At 46.7% G+C, this 26,010-nt stretch overlaps 1 protein-coding gene across 5 annotated transcripts in view; it reads right to left on the minus strand.

Annotated features, from left to right (window-relative positions):
• Nucleotides 1–26,010, minus strand: part of NCKIPSD (NCK interacting protein with SH3 domain) — a 57,279-nt gene that overhangs the window by 23,399 nt on the left and 7,870 nt on the right. For 3 of the 5 annotated variants that reach the window (XM_041425529.1, XM_041425528.1, XM_041425522.1), the window contains exons 2-3: nucleotides 4,895–5,007; nucleotides 3,946–4,147 (exon numbers count right to left, since the gene is read on the minus strand). In XM_041425529.1, coding sequence (XP_041281463.1) covers nucleotides 3,946–4,147; nucleotides 4,895–4,941 — 249 coding nt within the window. In that variant the 5' untranslated portion in view covers nucleotides 4,942–5,007. Of the gene's footprint in view, nucleotides 1–3,945; nucleotides 4,148–4,894; nucleotides 5,008–7,006; nucleotides 7,070–23,524; nucleotides 23,927–26,010 lie in introns of those variants that run through there. The other 2 variants (XM_041425523.1, XM_041425527.1) reach the window with 2 other exon arrangements.

Consider the following 26,010-nt stretch of genomic DNA (forward strand, 5'->3'; position numbering starts at 1 on the left):
CAGCTACAAATACCCTTGCAGAAAGACAAAGCCAAGGACTGGAAACATGTAAATGCCTTTTCCATGCTTTCAAAGCTATTTCTGCTCATGCAGGGAGAAAATAGGGTTTGACCCTCTGTGCAATACTATGCTACCTATAGCAAGACACTGGGAAAAGCTTTGCCAGGGAGTTGCATTAACTCTCCATATCTGGGGTTTCTCATGCAAGTCTCTTCTTCTAGGATTGCCAAGCCAGTAGTGTACAAGCCCCAGACCCAGACCCCTACACTCATCTTTTCCTGTCAGATGTAAACATCATGATCACCAGTATCACATTCACCCACAGTTACTCCAGTGAGGTGCAGCCTCAGGGTTAACCTCTGATCAGCAGAGCATCCCTGAACACAGCAGCCAAGCTAGGTGGGAGCACATTGCATCAATACCCCAGTCCCCACAGCCCAACAGCTCAGGGCCAGGAGACTGCTTGGGGGCTCTTAGGACTGCTGGGATTCAGAGCCTGCTGCCTCAAATGTGCCTCTGCTTTTAATGGGATATTGCAATCACTGTCTGTGGCCAAACCTCCTAGGAGAGCACAGGAAGGGAAAGGAGGTGATGGTCTGAATGCTTTGGGTAACCTGGCTTTCAACCATTTGGAGTCTACAATGACGTTCAGTCATACAAGTGGAAATTTTCCAGGTTTGTTGAGCCCTGGAAGAGATGTTTTTCTGTGCCTTGTCATTGCTGAACAGACCTATATAAACACCACACAGGACACAGAGCTCTGCCACCCCAGAGTGAAAATCTGAGACAGGCCCCTGAAGGGTCTCTATCTTATGTTAGCTCAGCAGAAGGAGAATGAGAAATGTATTTTTCCCCCCACATCCAGGAAGGGCAAAAACTTCATCTGAAATGGGAGCAAAGATATTCCTATAAGTAGAACATCTTCAAAAGCCACTTCAAATATTCACAACTCTATGCCAAAAGCTGACAATGTGCTCACAGCCCATATCTAGATCCACTAGACAAGTAAAGACAGCAGTTTGCACAAAGACTTTTAAAAAAGGATCTCTTAGTCCCTTTCCCACCCAACACCAAATATACCCAGCCTTACACCATGTCATATAAAAAGTCACTTTACGAGTGCCTTCAGCCAGTGAATTCGCACGAGGCACTGCTGCAGACTCCCTGCCTGCACACTCAGCTCTTGTCAATCCACCCCACATTGTTCTCTGGGTGGAATGCTATCCAATACTTGCACACAGCTTCAAAAATTATCTATGTTGGTCCAAAAAGAGACTGCACAGCTGAGAGAGGTCAAGCAGATCAGGAGGGGTCTCTGCTTTGCCATGGTTGGCAGGCTGGCCCCAAATGCATAAAGTTCAGCTGTGCTAAAAGCAGAACCCTGTCTGCAGAGTGCTGGAGCTGACAGCACGAGTTGGAGCTGCTTGGCATGGCACAGCCACGATTACTGAGGCAGTGGGATTTAGCAGACAGGCAGGCTCAGAGCTTAGTGCAGATGCATGACATTGTTTGGAGATAGCGAGGGCTGGGTCATTCTGGAGTATTTCCATGGCTCCCAAATTTACCACACAAGTTTAACAGTTATTACAGGCTAGCGCTTAAATTAATAGATGTACAGACAATGCTAGCTCAGCCCCTGCCGGTTTAGACAGCCACACACCACAGTACAAGCAGTTGTGAGAAGCACATGAAGCATCAGAGGAATTTCCCTGTGCTTGCCCAAGCCACAGGACCAGGAGCTGTGAGGTGTAACCAGTGGCCATACCCTCCCTCCAGCCCCATCCTAGCTACTACCTGAGGCCAACAGGAGGATGTACAACACCAAAACCCCCAAAGGGAAACCCCCCTCCTCTGTGCAGCTGCCATGCACAAGGTGACCATGCAGGAGTCCTTGATCCCACCTCTCCAGAGGGGAAAAGATGAGGGACCTTACCAAAGGTTTAAAGAGAAGCAACTGTACTTGTGCTGAAAATCTCTCTTTCCCCAGGCCTCTATTAGGGCACTGTGAACTTCCTCAAATCCACAGATTTTACACATCTGCTGCCTGTCCTTTACCCTTTTGCAAGGACTGATAGCAGGCTGTGCTCCCTGTGCTGCTCAAAAACAAGAGCTGACTTTACCAAACACTCCCATTCTCTTCACAGCCAAGCAGGCAGAGAACATCACTACCCTGACTCCTGGGAACAATGTTATTACAGTAGTACCCTTTAAACAAAATAACAAAACAATAAACCAATTTAACAATCTCCCACCCACCACCTCCTCCAGGCAAACTCTGCCAAGCCAGACACACTGGTCTGTAGCAAAGGTTCCCGGAGACAAGCATCACAAACTCACTGAGCATGCACAAATGCAGCAGACTGACTAAAATACTCTAAGAGCCCAACCTCCACCCATGGCAGCTGGTATGGCAGCAGCCCCAGCCTCCCACCTTATGCTGACTGTGGAGGAGCTGAAGCACAAATGCCCTCACCAACTACCACAGCCAGTTCAATCCTGGGAGCAAAACCACTGAGAGGAAACCTCAAATTTTGATTAGGTTTTCATATGCAAACAGTAAATGCACTTGAAAATCCCAAGCAATGAAAAGCACATGCCAAGACCTCTGATCCTCTGGAACTAGTGAGAAAGTTTATATTTCAGTAGGTCTCCTCTTAGGCTACTGCATAAGCAGTGGAAGAAAGCAATGCTGCTTCCTCCACTTTGTATTTTCAAAGCGCTCAGGAAATCCACCGAGCTGGTAAAATCTCAAGGAGCCCTTTCAGCAGAGGGCTAAGCTGGAAGCTCTTCAACTGCATCCTCAGTGCCACCCAGACAGAAACAGTTCTTTGTCAGCCAAGGAAATTCGTCTTCCTCCTTTTTGGCAAGCAACCAAACCACAGACCAGATAAAGACAGGGAATCAGCATGGAGAATGGGCTGTAAGGTGCCCCATTTGCTCAGCCCATAATGTACAGGCTTGAGAATGGAGCGAGTTTGACTGCCAAAGAACAGAAATGAATGCTGAGGAGAAAAATGGGGTTTGTAGGAATTGCTGTGTTCAGCCAGAGCGAGCCAGAGCTACCTTTCATCTCCCCAAACTCACAGTTCTTCAAGTGTAAAACAAGCCTCATCTGCTAGGGGTGACAGCAGATCAGTGCCTTATAAACACAATACCTCCAAACACTCAGTCCAGAGAGATGAAGAAAAATTACAGTGCATGTGTTCATCTGTAGGAGGAATAAAATGCTCATCCTTGCTTGGTGCCTTTAGCCCTAACATCCAGCTACACCCACACAGGGAAATCTGGCACATCATTCATCCCCAACAGCCACAGCCTCATCCTGGGCTGCTACTTTGAAGCCGCACTGATGCCACTCTGTAACCTTGGAACTGCGTGTCTCTGAGATAAAAAAAGATCTGCTTTAAATCTTATTTCCTGCAATTTGCCTTTAATTCATCACGATAAGCAACTTTCAGACAAAGCAGGATCTTTGGGGTTTTTTTGGCTTTTTGTTTGTTTTGAGTAGTATAAATAGGCAGCCACAGCAAATAAAGTGCTTAAGGACCAATGATCTTGTGTAGACATAACAAGGGGAAAATGAAGCAGTGCTGAGTGCTTGGAGGGAGCTCTACTGCTCATGTCAAAACTGCTTTTCAAAGCATTCTCCAGGGAGCCTGCAACTCTTTTAGAAAGTTGCCAAGAGATAGTCACACAGTATGGAGTGGATTTCGCACGTTACCATAAAACCATGGACCCTCAAGGATTCCAAAACGCATGACAAGTGTAAATGGCAGAGGGACTGTTCCAGATTTCTTAGACACCAACACTTTACACTGCAGTAATCCCAGGTCAGCAGCACAAAAACCTAATTTGTAATTTCACCTGCAAAGGCATTCTATTCACCAGGACAAGAAACGCCACAGCACCAAAGGAGGAACCTAGCAAGTGTCCAGCCACTGTTACCTGATAGAGACCTTCATCCTCCCCCTCGAACTCGGTGTTGGGAAGGCTGTGGTGCCGCTCGTACCCCGTCCGGCACACCCCGTTGGGCTGCCGGGACACATCCAGGTGGTGATCACTGGAGGACTGAGTCATAACTGTCCCCTGGGGGGTGGGAGAGTGGCTTTTACGGGACACAGTCTCCTTCCGGTGATGGATCAGTTTTCTGAAACGGAATGATGACATCAGGAAGGGCAAAGCTCAAGGGAGTGACCATGCAGCAACATTTAAATTATTTTTTAATGATTTATTGCATTTGGGCTATATATACCACAATGGGCTACATTACTCTGAACACCAGCTCCAGTTTCATTAACAACTAAGGAAGCACTTCTGGGGAAGGAAGGAAGGAAGGAAGAGGCTTTGCTAAAGCCCATAATTTATTCATCAGTTCACTGGAGAAAAATGCCTCTTCCTCGAGGGAGAGTCACATATTGCATTGCAAGCTTCAGAAATTGCCTGCACTTTAGAATTGCTGTTCAACTGAGATTAAACCAGCATGCCTCAGCCTCTCTGAGGTGTCAGAGAACACAAAAATTCTCCTCACAAGCAATTATTTGAGAACGTATAAAGACCTTGTGTCACATGCCAAAAACCTCTACAATTCCTGGCTAGTACAGCAGAGAAAATGCAGCCAGAAAGGTTTTGGGTTTCTCCTCCAAGCCTACAGTGTGGCTGAGAATCTCCTCTTCTTGGCATGCACAGAGATAGGGGAGCAAGGCCAAAGCTCTACTCTGCTGAACACAGTTGTCAGGAGGAGCAGCAGCAGCTCAAACACTGGGAAGTTCTCTGAGTGCAGCAGCACTTTGCAGCACAGGGGCTCAAACCAACAACATCCAACATCCCCCAGGGACAGAATGCCACTGTGACCACCCTCCATCTGCCAGCTCTCCCAGATGCCCATCATACTTACTGGAGGACATCTCTCTGCTCCAGGTTGTATTTCCCCCCATTCTTCATGGCTGCATTGTGCACAGCCTCAATGGCACGGTCAATGGACTGGAGAACCACATCCTGCTCCAGCACCTGAAAAACAACATCCAACATGTTACTGTGCTCTTCAGCTGAGGTTCTTTTTCACCAGAGGTTATGGCAGGAGAGACCACAATACAGTAAACTCCCAGAGCTTATGTCTGGGAAAGAAAGTCACTGTTACAAGCACTGAAATTCAATGATCCCTGCAGGGAGACCAAAGGCAAAACTTCAGAGCCATGCAGCAGCCTTGAATATCTAGCCTGCTGCCTTCCTGTGGAGCAAATTCACAACTGTGAATGTGACAGTTGAAATCTGGTGGTCTCCAAAGTCTATTGGCTCTGAATGGGTTTTTTTTCTCACTTTTTTCTTGATGTTTTTTGTTCTTGTTTTGTAACTTGAAGCATCTTTTCCAAATCACAGAATCACTAGTTTGGAAGAGACATTCAAGATCATAGAGTCCAACCCATGCATTAACACCTCAACTAAACCTTGGCACTGAGTGCCACATCCAGTCTTTTTTTAAACACATCCAGGGATGGTGACTCCACCACCTCCCCAGGCAGACCATTCCAGTGCTTTATCAACCTTTCTGTAAAAAAACTTTTTCCTAACAGCCAACCTATATTTCCCTTGGCGCAGCTTAAGACTGTGTCCTCTGGTTCTGTCAGCTGCTGCCTGGAGAAAGAGACCAACCCCAACCTGACTGCAACCACCTTTCAGGGAGTTGTAGAAAGTGGTAAGGTCACATCTGAGTCTCCTTTTCTCCAGGCTAAACAACCCCAGCTCCCTCAGTTGTTCACCAGCCTTGTTTCCCTCCTCTGGACATGCTCAAGTGTCTCAATGTCCTTCCCAAACTGTGGACCCAGAACATGGTGCAGCCTCACCAGCGCCAGGTACAGGGGGAGGATGACCTCCCTGCTCCTGCTGGCCACTCTGTTCTTGATCCAGGCCAGGAGCCATTGGCCTTCTTGGCCACCAGGGCACACTGCTGGCTCATGTTCAGCTGGCTGTCACCAGTACCCCCAGGTTCTTTTCTGCCTGGGCACTGTCCAGCCACACTGTTCCCAGCCTATAACATTGCAGGAGGTTATCATGGCCAAAATGCAGGACTCAGCACTTGGAGTTATTAAATCTCCACCCAAGCTGTCACAGCAACATCTATTCCTCCTGCCAGATGGTTTAGCACTTGTTACTGCAGTTAAAGTAAACAGCAGCCTTGAAAGAAGAAACACCAAAGACACCACTCCCTGGGCTCCCAGAGGAGGCTGGAAGGGGAACAGGAAGATAAAGCAGGTTCCTACACTTGTGACAGTCCAAAAGGCTTTGTTTATCAACAGTTGATATGCCTTCAGGAGAAAAGACCTTTACAGGACTAAGGCAGAAGGCAAAGGACACGCTACTGAGTCTCTGACCCCCAGCTCTCCCTTAAGCTGCCACTGGTGCCAGCACCACCCGTTGGTCCTGCTGCTCCAGCCTCAGCTCATGCTCAGACTCCAGGGCTCACTGCAGCTGTTTGAACACTAAATCCCTCTTTCACTGGCTTTGGCCCCCCCTCTGTGCATCAGAGCAACTATTTATCCAGCCAAGCAGCGGCTGGACTCTCATCAAGGATGCACCTTAATTGGCCTTAGGGGGCTGCAGAGCACAGAAGGGAAGCCCTACCCACCAGGGCCAAAAGTGCCTGCCTCCATAACACTGGCATGCAGTTTCCTGATAATATCCTATGCATTATTTATATCCTGGTTAATTGCTTAAGCAAATGTGAATTAACAGCTACCACAGACTGTGGGGAAAAAAACAAGGTGTGGATGAGAGACCTCATCTGCAATACTCAGCTTTGAAAAATTTAGGAGGGTTTTTTTTGTTGTTGTTGTTTGTTTTCCCAAGAAAGATAGGGAAGAAAGCAACTGGGAAAAACTTTAAAAATAAAACTAAATTTGTTAAAGTATCAGGTCAAGAACAAAACCAACACTCAGAATTCAATTTTGGGATGAAGCCTCCAAGCAGCCTTACATGGCCTAGGGATATGGCCCAGGGAGCATTTCCTCACCTCTAACCACAGAACTAAGGAAACAGAGTAAAGTGTATTTGAACACATTCCAAGGAGGTTTGGAAGGAACAGCAAGTTATTTCAGCGAATTCACCTTGTTTTCTGAAAAGATAAGAGAAAATTACAGCAAGCCGTGTGCTCTCTCTGGGAAAGGGGAGCAGCACAGAAGTCTCCAGCACTGCTGTCCCCAGGGGAATGGCAGTGTTGCTCTGAGTGCCACAGACCCCTGCCCTCTGCACACCCCACCTGCCCTCCTGCACTCCCACATGAGTCCCCCTCCAGTCCAACGCTCCCCAGTTTTCCACACTTTCACCCACACGGGTTTAAACCCTTTCTCAGTCTGATCATCCCAGGGAAGATAGCAGTAGAGAGCACTGGATCCTACTGAGCAGCTCAGCATCTCTGCTCTCTTCCAGAGGCACATCAGCACAGTCCACAGGAATCCATCCACAGGCTGGAATCATAGAATGGTTTGGGTTGGATCTTTTAAATCTTCTACCAAGAAGCAGGGGGGGTGGTTCCAACCCCCTACCATGAGTAGGAATGTCACTCACTACTGCCCAGGGTCACATCCAACCTGGCCTTGAACATTTCCAGGGATGGGGCATCCACAGTTTCCCTGGGCAACCTCTTCTAGTGCCTCACCACTCCCCAATTAAGGAATTTCCCCCTAACATCCAATGTAACCCTTGCAGTTTAAAACCACACCCCTTGTCTTAGCACTACCTGCCAATGTAAAAAGTCATTGTCCATCTTTTTATAAGCTCCCTTTAAGTACTGGAGGCAATGAGGTTTCCCTAATGCCTTCTCCAGGCTGAGCAATACCACTCTCTCAGCCTGCCTCCACAGGAGGGGTGCTCCTATGGAGCTGCTCCTTGCTGTGCAATGCCATTTATTATGGAGAGGATGCTTACTTTCTGATAAAACACAGCATTTTCACACTAATGCAGTAGTGCTGTGACAACTGGCTTTTAGCTGCTGTGCCCTTTCCTTTTGTTTCTGTTCCCAACCTTCAATTAACAAGGCCCTGTCAGAGGGCTGGAATAAAAAAGCAGCATTATCTTGGCACTTGCACTTTATGACATTGTTGATGCTGCTCATAAACCATCTCCCTTGCTCAGCTGAGATGGGAGGGTGCATCTTGGGTGAGAGGGGAAATGGCAGGGTCTTCAGCACAGGGGCTGACTTGCATTCTGGGTTTGTAGCACACCCACCATCAGGGATCCCCTGCATTGTAGTCAAAGTTAAAAAGTAAGTATCAGTATCTGGATAGATCATGTGAGTCAAAGGAATGTGCACACCCTCGGGTTAACCAAAATGGCACTGCTTTGTTTAAAGGCGGATGGATGAAAAAGCACATTGCAGTTGAAATGAGAGCAGATTGCAAGGGGGCAAAAGTCTGGTTTGCCAAGGTCTCACCTATGGTCTCCTCCTCCCTAGGACTCAAGGGATTACGTGCTCACAGCAACTCTGGGCAGTGCCTCGCTGTTCTCCCCATGCAAAGTAGGGAGATCAGTCACTCTGCAGGACAGGGGAATCCTGCCTGTATCCAGCACCCATTCCTGAGGATGTTGGCAGCTGGGACACAGGCAGGCAGGGGTCCTCACACATTCACAGGCAGCCCTGGCCATGCACAGCTGTGCAGCCTGCAAAGGAGAGAGGCAGCAAGAGCAGGGCCCTGGAGTGAAGGCAGGAGTGCCCCAAAGTCCTGCAGAGTCCTGTGCTGCAGTCCTGCCCCATCCTATGCTCTGGGCTACAGAGATACACAAAGCGGCAGCAAGAGCAGAGCCCTGGAGTGAAGGCAGGAGTGCCCCAAAGTCCTGCAGAGTCCTGTGCTGCAGTCCTGCCCCATCCTATGCTCTGGGCTACAGAGATAAAACCCTGTTCATAAGCTAAGGCTCACATGGAAGCAAGGGAATGCATGAAAAGGGCATTGCTGTACAGAGGGCTGTCAGAGGAGACGTACCAAGCAAAGCCCAGGAGTTCAGCTGGATTTACTGATGCTGCACGGTGGGGGTTGGCAGAGCCCTGAGCAACCACTGCAGCATGCGAGCTGTTAACTGTGTGCTCCACCAGTTTACTGGCTCACCAGGCACAGGCACAGCCATGCCAGCCACCCTGGGAAGGCAGGAAAGGTGGCAGGGACAGGGCAGAGATGGCAGTGGAAGGCACCAGCCCTCACAGGGTGAACACTCCTTGCTCAGCACGGAGTGATGGTGCCCAGGCTGTGGCCAAGAGGCACCAGCCTTCTGCCCAACATAGCACAAAGATCAAGGGGTATTTGCTGAGGTATTGATAACACATTCCCACCGTGCTTCACCCCAGAAAGGAGTGGCTGCCACCCCCTCTATCAGATATTTCTGGTTTAATCAAACAACGCTGCAGCAGAGAAATGCTGGGCTCTATGCACAGCCTGTCTCCACCAGCCTGGCAATGGCCAGCGACAGGGGAAGAGCAGAGAAGTGACCCTTGGTGATCACAGGCCACTCTGGCTATGGGCACTGTATCAGAGAGCCAGGGTTACCTCCAGCACCCCACAGACCAGCTCCTCTGCAAGGAACAAGGTACGGCTCAATTACAGCCATGATTATCAGCCAGGAAACTGAATTTATTCCTTCATAGCCTGGTGTAGAAGAATCACAGAAGCATTAATAAATCATTATTTCCTCGCTCCTTGCTAATAACAGAAGGAAACAAAGGGTATCCCCAGAGCCTGCTGCCAATTTCCTCCCCACCTGATGAGGACAGAGCCAGACCTCTGCCTTGGGGTGCTTTGCACACCCAAGGTGGTTGGGGAAGATGCCTTTCCCAGGGCCAAAGACAAGCTCTTAAGAAGTACCCTTCCAGAATGTCTTGTGAGTACCTAAGCACAGCCAACACAGGGCATTGGCCCTGCAGAGGCAGGAATGCATCCATCCCTGTGCCTCACACTGCTCTCATCCTCACTGCCTCAAAAGGAGCAGTCTCCCCAAAAAGAGCACGCTACACAGGATGTGTCACAGGCTGGTGAGAGACCTGAGCAATTCAGAATACACTACAGGTGTCCTTGTCGTACAGGCAGCACAACCTCCTCTCCTGCCCTCCCCAGCCTATCAAAAATGTTGCCCCCTCTCTCTTTGTTTGTAATCTTTCCACATATACCACTGGTGTTGTTTAAATGCACTCACACAGAAGAACTTGCTCAACAGTCTAGAATAATCATACCTTTCAGAAAAGCATTTTCTAGACAAACAGGCTGACAGCTGCATCAGCTCAGACAGGCTGAGCCACTCTGCATGCACAAGGCTCCCACATTTATGAAAGTAGCCCATTAACTTATGGCAGGCTTTTCTTTGCCTCCACAGGGGGCTGATCCAAGAAAACATAGCTTTTTTCCTCCTCCTGCCTCCCCATTCATTAGTGATCAAGGGCATTTACTCTTCTGCATGTGCAGGAATCAGTGCCCTCATGCCTGCAGCTGCCTCTGCAGCCAGAGGGGTGCCCAGGCAGGGCTGCTCATCTTCACCCTCATCCCACTGCCCCAGCTTTCACAACATGACAACAAAGGACAGACAAAGTTTTGTCTCCAGTGACAGCTCAGTTTTCATGCAGCTGCACTGACACGGACCACTGGTGAAATTAGTATATTTATCCTGCTGGCATGCACAGACACAGGCTGGTTCTTTGTTACACAGATCAGAGAGGAACGCCACTTCTTAGATCACATGCCCTTCACCCCCAGTCACCACCAGACTGTCTGCATGTTTATTCCTTCCAGATTGAAATGATCGAGGCACCAATTTACAAATATCAACTATCCTTTGTCCGTGGCTGAGTGATGTGCCAGATCAGAGTTCCCCCTTTGGGACCACACAGCTCAAACAAATGGGCTGAATTTTGGTTTTTTGCATTGCTGGGGAAAATTCAGCCCCTTTCCCTTCCCTTTTTGCAGCCCAAATCCAAAATTTTTAGTCCTCAGGCTGTTGGCTAAGAGAAATGCATTAACTTATTCTTGCCGGCATGAAGATATTGTGCCTCACGGCACATAAAAGCACACAACAAAAACACAAGTGGAACAACGGGCAACTGCCCTGGTTACTGAGCAAATAAGATGAGTAAAGCTCCAAACAAACCTGCAGCATCTCTGACTCGCTAGCGAGAAAACAAAGACATGGCTGAGCTCTCCTGACAAAGAGGCAGCCCAGGAATTCCTGCTGATATGCTACAGCGCGTTTCTCACGGATCGGTGTTTTTCCACTGTGTGCTGACAGCAGCCGCTTGAGCAGACAGCCGGCACAAATGGGAAATGAAAAGAAAGGATAGCCAGGGAAAGGGCTTAAGCTGTGCAAATCATGCTAAAGCAAAAGCCAAAGCTCCTGGCAAAGAGAAACACTAACTAGGGACAGTACAGGCACAAGAGGCACTCGGAACAAACAGAACCCTGAAGGCAGCAGAGCGATGCACAGCAACCAAACCTCAACCAATTTCTCTCCCAAGAGCAGGAAGCCTCGGAGTCAGGGACAAGGGGACAGACAGGATGAGGGACAACAGAATGCATGCAACCCAGCACTGCATGCTTGTACTTCCTGAGGTGGAAATGCTTCATCCTAAGTCTCTCCAGCCACGCTCAGACCATTTACTGGTCACAATGACCAGAATCAGCCACTGATTCCTTCCCCTCATAATTTTGCACTCTCCACTTACCAGAACACGTCTCATGCCAAAAAAGTCTAAGAGGATAAAAGCAGAAACAGAAATTTTAAAAATAAAACAATCAACACATATGTATGTATCCTGCTGTTCCCTGCTGCCTTGTTACTGCTCTCAATGCTTCAGGGACTCCCCTGGCCCAGCCTGCCCCAGGTGAACAGCTGCCAGACAACAGAGCTGCCCCTCTCTTTAGGATCACCTATTCAGCATCATTTTGCACACAATCACCAAGTCAAGTCAGTATCTGACATGATCAACGTAGCATCTGTGCAGGAAAACTTACATTTCTACTGACACATAAACATATACACACTCGAGTCATCATCTACACTGAAAAAGAAAACAGTACATAGCCTTTGCTTTGATGAAAACTCAGGATTATGTATCAAGGAAGCATACTGCAGGGCAGCACTATAAGTATACCAGGGCTTTTGACATATCAGCCTTTGAAGTTGGAAACAAGCCCAAGAGAACTTTGCCAGACTTTGTGTAGTCTTCAGTTTGGTAGCCCAAAAAACTGCTACAGATGTCGTCTTCTCACTGAGATTCAGCACAGCACCAAGATCACTTGCACACAATTAGCACAGGTCTATAAGACAACCCCTATATTAATTATGATCAAAAATGCAACTAATTTCTAAGTTCCCAGAGTGCTGGGAAGAGTGCAAGGTGCTAATCTCAGCCCATCTTTGTTTTGATTGAGTTGGCAAAAACATGGATGTGGGATGAAGATCCAGCCACAGAAACTCTCTTTGCAGTTCATCAGATTTGCCAAGAGCTGCCAGAACAAGGAGCAAGGTCAGAGCCCAGAGGAAAGAACAAGACTGGAAAACTCTGCAAGTCCTGGCTCTTCTTCTGGCATTCAAAGAGGAAGGCTCAGGTTTCCCCCATAATTTATTTCCATAGCAGAGATTGTACCAAAATGCCAGAAAGGTGACAGTTATATAAAATGTAGGATGAAAAAATTCAAATTTCTACCACGACCAAGAGAACTCTTTCCCTTCCTATTCACCCCTGCCTTGGAGCACATTCCAGCATATGAGGATCAAGTAAGTAAAGTCTCCAGGGGTAAGCAGGAAAAATATGCAATTACATTGTCAATTCAACTAATGCCCAAAGACAGATGCAGAAGAGCCCATATGTAAATGTTAACCAAAAGGGACTTTCCTCCTGCATGCCACAGACTGGCACTGATGTAACAGCTTGCAGTTACATGTTTGAGAAAGAGGTAACAACTCGTGATTCATCTTGCACAGGAATTTATGATTTATCAGCTTTTCTTCCCAAATCCTCCCTGTCCCATGACCAGCACTCTGGCAAGAGTCAGAAGGCAGCAAACTGGAGTTATGATGTGCTTTGGGCATAATAACTGTGTTGGCCAAACCTAAAACCATGGGCAAATTAAAAAGTGTCTCTTATACAGACAGAAAATGGGGAAATGCAAAATTAATTGGACCTGACCTCGCAGTGAAGATGGGAGGACAGGCAGCAGACACAGGTCTACAACCCAGGAACACTGGCCAGGCAAGACAGAGAAGGGGCAAGGAGGGTGCACAGGTCACCATCCAAGTGCAGAGCCTGTGGGCTTGGCATGAATGATTTGAGTCTGCCTCATGGAGAACAAGTGCTGCTTTCTGGTATCCACTGGATGAACAGCCATATGTACTTCATTAAAGCCATTAACGAGGGAAAAGAGATTCCACCCTTAAGAGACAACCACAGAAAAGTCATCAGCTAGTTTCAGTCCTGGACAGTTGTAAATTGCACAAAATAGTAAACCAGACATGAATCCCCAGGATCTTTTGAGCAGCACCAGGATCAGAGCTGGCAGACCTGGCACAGCCTAGGCTCTTTCCTTCTAAGCTGTCACTGTGAGATGAAAATCTGTCTTGCATTACTGTGAGCAACCCTGAGAGAGGCCCTGGAAAGCTCTCCTCAAAGATCATTCTAGTCAGGAGGATCAAAGGCAGCTCGCTGCTGCAGGATCAGTTAACAGGTTGAATAGAAAATAATTTTGCAGTGTTTTGGACTCTACATGCTGAATAAGCATTGCTTCCTCTGTCATGAAGGGACACAGCTCCCCTGCACTGTGGCAGGACATCTACCCCTCCCCTCCTCTACCACAGATAGTTGGTGCATAAAGAGATAACCTGGCTGCAAAGCCCAGCAAGGGGTCATCTCTATCATTAGAAAAGCTCAGGCCTCAGCTAAGAACCAGCATCTTACTCTGGAGAGCAGATGTGGGAAGAAATAAAAGAAATATTCTTCACTGAGAGACACTGTTTTACAAACTACAAAAGACACACGAGTTATCACAGAGGCAGAAGCCCCTTACACACACCCTGACAAGCACTCAAGACTTCTTCCCAGAGTTTGGATGCAGATTCTGTGGTTACTTTCCTGGGAATTGAGAGGAAGGATCTGGATGTGTGTCCCACCAACAAATGGGTGGTAAGATACATTGAATCCTAAATTGTTTTATTTCTTTGCTAGCTGTAACATTAATAGGTAGCTTTAACCCTACGCTGTACATATCTACTAATAGTCTCTTTTTGTCCTTACTCCTGTGTAGTATTAGTTTAAATCTTATGTCTGTTAGCTTTATGTCTATTAAATAAATAACTCATTCTATAATAGAACAAATCACCCATTATTAAAGAACTTGTGAATGAGAGGGGGTTTTGGGGTGCTGGCCACATCAATAAAGCTATTGCCTGCTGCCAGAAGCCTGGGAAAAAGGCAAGGACTTATCTAAATCCCATTCATTCATAACACAGACCCAAAATAAAAAGAAAGCCAGCAGGGCAGGAGCCAAACACACTAACTTAGAGAGAAAACCCAGCCTTTGCCTCTGTAATGAGCATTTCCCTTCCTCAAATTACTGGTGCATCCTACCTGAAACTCAGCTTACCATGTTGTGTGATCAGATCACATGCACGACCCTCCTCTGAAATAAAATGACCCTCAGATCACCATATGGAAAAACCTGAGCATTTCTTACCAGAGTAAAACTGTTCCAAGCAAATACAGAATGGCTGGGTTTATGCTGCCCCTCTGTTCAAAGACAGCAGCTCCACATTCTCATGGAGCAAAACTCATTCAAAGGTGGAGGGATCACTTGCCAACAGTAATTTTACTATCATCCCTTCACACAACTCCTGAGCACAAAAGATAAACCAAAGTCCTTGAGGACTTCTCCTGCTAAGGGTGTTTCAGGCCAGGGACCCAAGACAGCAAACAATTTACAAGGTTTCTCCAAAGCAGGTGCCCATATGATGTTCCCACAATATGGATCTCACCAGCAACCTTGCTTCTCTCCACAGCCCCCTCTGGGTCACAGGAACAAAGATTTGAAACATCAGTATTGGGAAACCCCAGAACACCCAACATTTTCAAGCTGTACTGAACAGCTCCCACCAGCGTGGAAGAAACACATCTCTCTTTGGTGGGGACGTATTTTCCGACCTGGGAATCCCAGACAAGTCCTCACCTATGCAGAACAGCAAGTCCAGACCCAGCAGGTTTCTTCCAGCTGCTAGGATTGTGCATGACTTTAGACTGGTAGAAATTACTCATTCTGGGATTTAAACAATGTAACAACCAGACTCACTGTAATAGATAACCCTCACATGCTCATTTGCTTTCAGATGGGCCACAATAAGGAACATCCAACAAGGAATATCCTCCAAAAGTGGATCCTGTACCATGAGTTTTGGTAGCTATATATTTTAACATGTTCAGAGTAGCACTATGGGACAGGGGATGTTATTAATGCTTTTGGCTTATTAATGCTATACACAAGAATTCCATGAAGTTAGGTGTGCCAGCTAATTCCAGCAAAGCCATTTAAAGACTGCTGAGGGTGCAGGTGTAGGGCAGCAATGGAGGAGGTATCAGAGGGGCTGAAATACTCCATGCACGTTGCACTGTCAAGAGGGAGATCATGCTAATTGGTCACAGACAAAATACCCAAGTGTGCACACATCCTTGTTAGCTGAGAGCTGCTTCTGCATGCACATTTATTCTTAGTAAAGTGGGTTTCTGCTGATGTTTCTGTTCCGGACTCTCACCAAATCCAGCAAGTCAATGCAATCACGCTTTATGGGGATAGTGATAAAACTAAAGGGAATTCATACCCCCAAAACAATGAAGATACCACTGAGATCTGCTGCAGTGTCTCACATCATTACATGTGTGATCAAAGACAACAGCACAAGCCAAAATAAACCCCAGAAAACTTTGAACTAAAGATCCTGCAGTTGTTTTTGACTGGCAGACAGCAGAACACTATTTTTCTGTGTTGCAAAATTCAACAGACTGACAGTTTCCACTGACCTACAAAAGTAGCTTGAGAACTGCAAGTTTAGCTCTGTTTATCAAAGGAATGAGGCTAACTTGCTGTTATCTCCAGATGGAGTTCTAGAACCAATTCTGGGGTTTGTTCAGTGGGCTTTTTTACCTTAAAAATGTTAAAGGGTTCAACTGGATTTGCTGACATTTCACCTATAAGGAAGTAAGAGGTGAGTCAGAAGAAAAGCAATTCATTAGTGTCCCACACTATCTTCAGGAGAAAACCAGCCTCTGCTTTAGCTGCAATTTATAATCCCATCTCTTTTTGCAGCTTAGAGTAGCACAGGCTCCCCAGAAATCACAAAGAAATGGGGACAGGAGGAGAATGTCCTCATAGGACAATGTGCTTCAGGCAGCAAAACAGCCATAATCCTGTTTTCCTCACTTCCTGAGGCAGTGAACAAAAAAACCTGCCTTTGTTAGACTGTTCATTTCCCATGTGTAAAAGTTGCTCCCAGCTCCCATGGCTCATTACAGGATTGATTTCTTGCATCTGCTTCTTCTCTTGCCGCATTCACCTGTATCATCATCCAACTCACGCAGAGGCATCAGTGAGACCAAACCACTTTATTTCAGGAACTCTTCCCAGCCCATATGGTGTGGAACAAGTCCTGCAGGAATGGAGATGGTCAGGACTCAGCTCACCTCCTCCATGCAGGTCTGGAGCTGCCTAACAGCAAGCAAAGGGTGACAGTAACTCTGAAGCTGTGTGGTTTGCACAATTTATGTGCATGTTTTCTCTCTCCCATCCCTCTAAACTCTTCCAGGTCAGGGCTGATCACCCTTCACCACTCCTAACTCCCTTCAGCACAGCTGTGAGGTTTGTGTGGTCCTCCACATCCATCCACAGTCACATGGGACCAAACATTGCCAACGGGATTTTGTTGAGAGAACTTTCATGCTCAATCATTAACAGAATACTAATAGTATTTAAAAGGTTTTAAAGTGACCAGAGTTCAATATAATTTTGAGATCTCAAGCTCAAAAATATACCCAGTTCACATGAGTTCACACATGTAGAACATACAAGGCTTAGATGCTGTCCCACATCACTGGGCAATGCTTCTAAGGCAGTGCCCAAGATCACAGGCAAGATGTTGCTTCCCAAAATGCAATGTTGGAAGGGTTTCTTTCCATCCCTGATATAAAAAAATCATACTGTGCAGGTCCCTTGATAACAACTGCACAATTATTTCAATGCTGCTGCTGCTGCTATCTCTTGTCATCAAGCTAATGGAAGACAGACACGTGAAATCACTTAAAAAAACAAATTAAAGGGGAACCACTTTACAGTTTAAGTCAATAAAGGTGATTCTAGGGCTAAAACTTCATTACTTAGAACTCGGCACATCAAGGGACATTGCTTTTTTGATGTCAAATGGAAAAAGTCTTCATGTATAAACACTTTGATTTGGCCAAGCTCAGGGAAGTCCCTAAGCTTCTGCAGTAAGTAGGTAATGAATTTTTTATGATCGTCATTCTTACTTGAGGTGCTGGGATTTCATGCAATTATTATTTTAACATGCTAAAAATGTGGACTTTCCTGATACTTGAGCTTTCCCCCAAATATTTCCAGGGATAGCTAAGCCTGAACATAGAGGGAAAGGGCCCATGGACCCGCCTTCTGGCAGGTTACTTGGATGCAAATCATTGTTCAAACCACGGTCTGTCTGTCCATCCCCCTGCAAACATGCATCCTTTCCTCAGAAAAACGAAATCAGCTGGTCTATAAGCTGCACACATAAACTGGCCTTAACAGACACCAACTCAACCAGCCTAAGCTCGTTAGATAACAGAAGTAAACAAGTCCCTGGGCATGATGATGATAGGCTGGATTCAAACCCAAACAGGGGACCCCAGCCAAACCCATGCAATCCAGAATGCAGACATATCATTGGCCTGTGAGCTGGGTGGAGTTAAGACCCCAACCATTCAGATGTGTAAGCACAGGAAATTTGAAGCCCCTATAAAAGGGGGCACCCAACAATAAAATTTGGCTGTTGTCGCATGAACCTCCTGTTGTGTGCTTCTCCAGCATCAGTGGCAAGCGGTGACCCCGACGTGATGCAACCAGCTGCCTCAGATAGAGCAGGGAGACAGAGGGCAGCAGGGAGAGCTGCCTGTAAGGCTGCCTAGAGTGGTGGGAGGGCTGCATAGTCCTGGCACAGCAGTGGAGAGAGCTGCGTTGGCCCAGACCATTTGTAAACAGAAGATGCCGCCAGGAAATACGGGAGCATGGGCTTCAGTGGAAGACCCTGTGCTAAAGGTATGGACCCTCCTTTTGAAGGAAGGGGGGACAGAATGTGATGAGCAGGCTCTGTTAGCCTTGAAAACATGGTTCAAGAACCACAGGTTGGACGTGACTGAAGGAACCACCCTAGACTTAAGAACACAGGAGCGGACTGGCAGATTTATAACTGAGGCAGCCTCCATAGGCAATGAGACCACCATTAATGTCATAAAACCCTGGAGGCTCATCATGGACTGACCGAGGCAGTTAAAGGCCGAGCGTGATGTGAGGACGGCAGTGGGGACACGGCAAGGACAGGGCACGAGGTGAGGCACAGGAGGCATGGGCACTGCACTAGGCACGTGGGAGAGGAGGACAGATGAGACAGCCACGCTGTGAATCTGTGCCACGCCACGAAGCCACCCCATGCCAGGACACTTTGCCACCAGAGTGCACTGCAGCCATGCCAAGCCACCACACAGCTCCCTTTTTGCCTGCACAGAGCCCTATAAAAGGGGGTGCCCAATAATAAAATTTGTTCTGTCGTGTGCCTGTCTCCACCATCAGCAACAATCTGGAAAGGCACAGAACTCACTGAATTTACACAAAAAGGAATTGTCACCACATCAGATTCAGAGGCCACGGAGGTTTGCATTTGTCTGCTCAGTGGAGAGCTTCAGCTTGATGTCTCTAGGCGGCCATCTGGTTTCCACAGGCGCTGCCCTGGTTCTTATTGCAGCACACAGACATCGACTGAACTCTGCTAACAAAGAGCCCTCCACCCCAAAAACACATCCAACCACTTCCATCCTCCCAGGTGCCAGTGGGTGAAAGGCACCTGTGAGGTTCATCAAGGCTTTCTTCCCACCTCCGGATAAAGAGGATGAAGCTCAGAGGCTGAGCTCAGCCTCCCAGCCAGTAAGCTCAAGGGCAGTGGAGGGGGAGCAGGCAGCAGGAACAGTGGGAGATGATATCCCAGCTACATCAGCAGCTGAGGATGTATGGCCCCAGGCACAAACCTCATGGACAGGCATTCAAAGACCTTTCCATCAGGACATCATCCCAGCAATTCCTGCTTCCTTGTGGGTGAGTGTCTATCTCTGCAGCTCTTGCCTCATCTTCTCCCTCAACCCTTTAGATTTTGTTCAGTATAACAGAAGCTTTGGAGTTGAGGCCTGGCCTAAGGTTTCCATACTACAAGGCACTGTCCCTACTTGTACTACAAAAAGAAACCCCAAGAAATAATTAATAGTTATTACTTAGAAAATATCTAATCTGAACTTTAAACCTGTGATTTAGCAAGAAATGACCCACAGCCTGGAATTATCTAGCATGCTAACAGCTTGATTTTCTAAAAAAAAAAATTAATTATAACTCTTGAGCAGCTGAACAACCTAAAATACTAGTCTATGGTGGCATTTCCAGATCACAAAAAAAGTCAACACCTTGCAGACCACGGTCATACACACCACCCCAGCCTGAGCAGCAAAGGGAGACAAAGCAGCACAGATGTTCCCCCCACCCCCCAGTGGCATGACAGGAGATCCCTATTCAAAAGCACATCCCACTAGCATGAAAGGCAGCCTGAGTCAGAGGAATGGGTTCACTGCACTTGCAGCTGGGTGACACTGCCTTTTTAGCTGGTCCAGATGGACAGAAGGAAGGACAAACTTCACAAGAAGTAAGCACCTTCAAGGAGGATAGGAGTGACAACTTCTTCTAAACAACGTCAACAGGCAAGCAAACAACCAGGAAAAACAAACCCATGGACTTCCCACCTCATTCTAAAAAGCTGACAAAATCTTACTTCCCCTTCTTGCCTAAGCCTCATGCTAAAACAGGACAAGTTTTACTTCTTTGCTCCCTTGAAAGGGAAGCAAACAGCTCTGCCACACAAGCTCTGCACTGCAGGGCACGAACACAGATGATCTCACATGAAGCTGAGCCTTCTCTCTGAAGGTGGTGGGTCTTTTGGACAATTCTATTTGTCTGTTAGCAGTGACAGAGATTTCCACAGAATAGTGCTCAACATCCCTGAGGTGAGAATGCCATGGGGGCCGCAGGGGAGCAAAGACAAACAGCTGCAGTCATGAATTGCGTCTTCTGTTCTGCTTCTCACATGACAAGCTTCAAAACCCTGGTTTTAAAATCAAAGGTTTTGCCATGTGATAAAAAGTCAAGACAAATTAGGTTTTGATAAGACCCTCTTTTAAAGGTCAAAATTTGTTTTGTGAGCCACTGGCTGGGGAAGCAGTGATGCTCCTCTAGAAGCAGGACCAGGACGCACCATTCCTGTGCGACTCAGACCTCGGGCAATGAGGCCAATCTGGGTCCACAGAAAGAATTTCCAATGAACTGCCATTTCAAATGAGAATTTTCCTTCTAAATACAACATGGATTTTTCAGATCCAGGTGCCAACTCACAGAAAAAGCACAAACTGGGGTCCTCCAGGAGTGCCAGCACCCACTTCCCTCTGGAAAGTGTCAGCCCTGGAAACAAGACCTCCTTCCCACTAGAAGCTGCACCCATCACACAGCAACAGCAACTCTGGGAGGCAGAGATCACCAGCCCTGCAGGACCAGCTGATTCCCCAGTCCAACACTCACAGCCCCTGCAAGCCTGCACAGAAATACACTTCTTTAGTGAAATAAATTGAGTCAACTCTTACTGATATGGCCAAGATGAAAGCCTCAATTTAAGTTTTGTCTCAGGAAGAAACACAATGCACGTGCATTTTAATTTAAAAATCTGTGAACACAGAGCTCTGTTAGAACCTGTGTCTTGAAAAATGTTGGTTATGGCAGTGGCCATGTAGAATGTCAGCATCTGTGAAGTCTAATTTTCTTGCAGACCATCCAATGCTATAATTGCATACTAAGGCTGCTTGTACTTCCCTCCTTATAAAACACTTCTGGAATTCATACTTCTTCCAATGCCCAGGCTGACAGCTCACACACTGAATACATAATCCTGTCTAGGAATGACAAAGTTGAAATTGTTCATGAGGGAGTAAATCCAGGATGTTCTTATAAGCTCTGTTTGTTTTATGTACATCTGAAATACAAAAGGAACAGAATGAAAAGGAGGCTGCTTCTGCTCCAGAACCAGAGCTCTCCTCAACAGACAGGTTCAGCTTTTTTTCATGTTTCAACCAATTGACAGATGTAAATATCCACTTTACACTGTGGGATTTGACCTCCTCCATGGGCATTAATATGCCCAAGGCCTTGCAAGGGATCTTCTTAGGTCAGCCAGTGACCATGATATAGTCTGCTTTTGTCAAAGCCTTTGCTCATGTAGAGGCTGCCCCAAGCATGGAGATTACTCTTCTCTTGCAAGGAGGAGGACTCTTCACATTGTTTTCCCATCATCACTAACAGCGTTCATTTTTCTCCAAGGACAAGAAACATTAATTCCTCCCTGCTCTTCAGTGTCTTGCTCCCTCTGTACTTCACACAGAGCAACAATCACAAGAAAATCAATTTCCATGAACTTTCTGGTTTATTGGTTTCATATTTCTTTCAATACAAATCTCTCTTCCTTTGTTTTGTTTTTTTTTTTTCAGTTTGTGTTTGTTTTTCCTAATAAGAATTCACCTGATGGGATGCTGGAAATACTCAAAGGAAACACAAGAGGGGGATTGTGAAAAGTGATGCAGAAGCACAAACAGAGCAGGATGTTCCTAGTTCAAAGCTGACAGTTCTTCCCTTTGCAATAAAAAGCTCATCATCATCCAGATGTAGACAAGGAAAGAAAGCCTAGCCATCTTCTCCTGATGAAAAGCATTCAAAAACCATACAGTAGGCAAACAAAAAAAAAATATATCACAGCTTTGATCAGTAAAATTGCAAGGTAACAGCAGGTGATCACCTGTCCAACGTTGTGAAATGCTCACAGCCCAGCACTAGAAAGCAGAGGTGCAAATGACCTGGCAAACACTATGACCCTGAAGGAAGTTGGGAACCAATCTGTGTCTGTCTGCTCTGGGCAAGTGCCTCTTCAAAGGCTGGGAAGAAAATGGCACATTTCCTCTTTCCAGTCTGCCCCCTCACCTTGCCCTTCTTCCAAGGCAAAGAGAGCTGCAGCCACATTGCTCAAGAGTGGACATGGACTCTCAGACGTGTCCCTACTGCTGATCACTTCTGACCAAAGCAGCCTTCATGTTGTTCAACCCTGAAACAGGCTTAATATTTCCAGCCCAATGGAGCCATCCATGCATCCACCAGTGTCACTCCACCCAAGACACAGGAGTGACAAGACCACACCACCAATGCTGCTCATACCTGGATGTCCAGGCCACAAAGACAAATTTTATCTGGCATCAAAAAGCCTAACTATTTTTAATTGGAGTAAAAGTGAGAAGAACATGTCTGCACAGCCATGACTAAAGATCATCACCATAGCTCTACTTTAATCATTCTGGACCGTGAAAGATTGTAGATCTGGCTAAAATTTCAAGTGTTTAGCTACAGTAATTAGAAATGGTTATAATTCCCTTGACTGTGTAATTTAGTCTCAAGAATAAAACTTCATCTCAAAGCATGAGCAGCTCTGACAGAACAGCATCTCTGCTATGGTGAGACCCCAGAGAAAAATGCTTCGTTCTTTCACTTTCTTGCATGTGTCAAGAAACGCAGCCTCAGCTACAAAGCACTACCAGCTGCTCATTCTCCAAAATAAAACTTTATTTTTAGCCTAAGCACTTACTCAGGATCTGTGTGAGTATTGCAATTAAGCTCTCACGCCCATTGAAAGCTCTGTCAAACCTGCAGGTGACAAATAACGCTGCAGGCTCCAGCGCAGGGGACAGTCCGTACAACAGTCCGTACAATCACCACCTGCTCAGGAACAACGAGAGCAACTCTGCCAAGGGTCAGGAGCACCAAGTTTAAAGCTGGATTTTAACCAGATAGAGGAGAAACTCAAGCAAACAACAACTGCCAATACTCAGTTTCCAGCAAGCCCAGGGAGATTGTAGTATCTCCCTCTCTGGAGACATTCAAAACCCACCTGGGCATGTTTGTGTGTCACCTGCTCCAAGTGGCCCTGCCTTTGCAGAGTGTTGGACTGGATGATCTCCAGAGGTCCCTTCCAACCCAAACTATTTTGTGATTGACAAGGTAGAACCAACTGGGGAGCTGGAACTTGATGATCTTTAAAGTCCCTCCCAATTCAAGCTATTCTACAATTCTAACTGTGTTCCACAACCATCATTGTCTCCATGGCAGCGTGGAAGGTTTGACATTACCTGAGCTGCCACAGTGATCCTACACAGCACCAGCCTTGGCACATGCTGCTCCATCCCTGAACCAATGCACGTGAGATCCTGGCAGGGAAACAACACGATTACAAACAAGGAGTTTTCCAGCAAGCCAGTGAACTGAATTAACTGAGAGTGGGGCTGACAAGAGCACAGGCAGCTTGGGGGAAGGCTGGACAGCAGGGCTGGGTGTAGGGTGTGGGATCAGGCTGGAGGAGTGGCCATGAGCTGTGAGACCCACACTCTGAGCCCTGGCATGCCCTGGTCTGCAAGAAAAAGCAGCTCCTACACTACCTTACTCTGCCCCCACAATTCCAGTCCTGAACCTAGGTCAATGCTACAACAAGAAATAGGGCAGAAAGGTTTGGGTAAACAGTGCTCACATTTCACTCCCTCACAGAAACCTGTCTTCTTTGCAGCTGGGGAGGTGACACACCACTCCTGTGTCTGCCTGGTCAGGACTACCTGTACTCTGCTGCTATGCACTCACTCGTGCTGCAGGAGAATTTTAGTTGTTGCTAGGCTGCACAAAGCAGTCTCTTATTTTTATCACGTCTGTTTATTCTTGTAGAAAAAGATACTGCAAACAGCAATCCAAGGCATCCTCAAAATGCTTGTTACACTCCTTGCCTGGCTCCATTTTCTCACCACAGTCCAAAGCTTCTTGGCCATCAGCATACACACCTTTGCACCCAACACACCTTTCCTTGCTCCTCCAGAGGTACAATGTGAAAGCATGAACAGAGACTCAAAATCCACATTACAAACAATTGTTCAGTTATTCTAAATAAATTTAAGGCAATTTTGAATAGGATATTATTAATGTCAAAGCTGTTTCCTAATGGCTTAATACAGCTGAACAGCTAATTTGTAACAGCCAGCAGGCTAAACCATTCCCACTTCATCAGGAAACATCTCCCTGCGGCTTAGCACTTATTTTTGCACCCCTGACATTTACCAATAGAGCATTTTAAAGCTGCCATTCCCCTCCTCGGCATTTAAAGTTAACACTTTCATTGACAGGCAATGCAGCCTGGGTGGGTGCAGACACGAGACAAGACAAGACCAGCTGTGGTGCCTGGTGAAGCTGCAGCCCTGCTGCTCCTGGCTGTGGGTTCCAAACAGGAGCAAACCACCACAGCCAGCCCCTGTCCTGCCAGGAGCAGAGCAGATCAGCTTTCCTGGCAGGCCAAGTGTCACCCATACTCAGCATCCTGCAGGACAACCACTCCCTCTGTGCTCCTGGTGCTGCTGTGCTACAGCCTGAAATCTTCAAACAGAGCTGGAATAACTCCACATTCCTATTATAAAATTCCAGGTTCCATCAAAATAATAGGAACATAGAGCTATTTGTCCCACCTTATTATTTGCTAGCCTTGGCATTTGTCCCTTCCTGACACTGAGTGAACCTCCTATACCTAAGCAAGCTTTCCAAATTGAATCTTTTACAGCTGCACATAAAGCTTTGAAAAGCCTATCTTCTGGAGTGACTGTCTGACTCCAGAGGACACCCTAAGCTCCACTTTAATCTCCACGTTTTTCTGCCACTCATACATCATTTAAGCATCAGCACACAGCTGGAGACAAAAGACCAACCTCATGCTGACGGGCGCCTTGCCGTTCAGTAGGAAGGCCTGGCCCTTGAGCAGACAGTTTTGCTGCAGCAGTATTCACCTGGCATTAGATATTAGCACATTTGTTGCTCCACCAGTAGCTGGAGGCCACTACCCTCGTGCTGTCACCAGCACAGGGCTAGGTAGATGTTTTCACTTGTCTGGCAGCAGCACCCACAGCCCCAAGTACATGACCTTGCTGGGCACTATCATGCCTGCTGGTGTCAAGGCCTCCCAAGATCTCCACCAAGGGCATGCAGAGCCAGGGCAAAGTCACATGTGAGGCCACTGTTTCAACAAGCAACTCTTTCTGTGTGCAGTCCTCAAGTTGCCCCATTCAGCAGCACAGCCCAATCCTCCCCTCTTGCTGCTTTACAGCCTCAGCATCTATCCCCAGAATGGCACTCGGCTTGAAATGACTCTTAATAACCCAAACAGGAGCTAAAAGGGAACTGCAGAAGAGTAAAATCAGCAGGAATATCAGCTGAAGTTGGGTGTTTCTAATTGACTCAAATTAACTTCACATCATCTGGACCTTCTGGTGCTCTGGCTGGGCCCCAACTTGTTTCTTAGGGGCATTCTAAGAACAAGTTAGAATTTGTTGGTGGAGCTTTTTCTTCCCCGCCCCTCTACAACTAACTCTCCTTTAACAGCAATACTGAGCCACAAGGATTTCAATACAAAATCCTGTAAAAAGACATCAGACAAAAATAAGCATTAAAAATAACTGGGATTTTTTTTTTTTAATTTTAGAGAAGCCAAGGCATCTATACCTCATATCTATGAAAGCTGAGAAAAAAAAAAAAAAAAAAAAAAAAAAAAAAAAAAAAAAAAAAAAAACACAAAACAAAAAAAACAAAA

Source organism: Onychostruthus taczanowskii, unplaced genomic scaffold (genome assembly GCF_017590055.1).
Source record: "Onychostruthus taczanowskii isolate IOZ18803 unplaced genomic scaffold, ASM1759005v1 scaffold9, whole genome shotgun sequence".
In the NCBI taxonomy this organism is placed as follows: Eukaryota; Metazoa; Chordata; class Aves; order Passeriformes; family Passeridae; genus Onychostruthus; species Onychostruthus taczanowskii.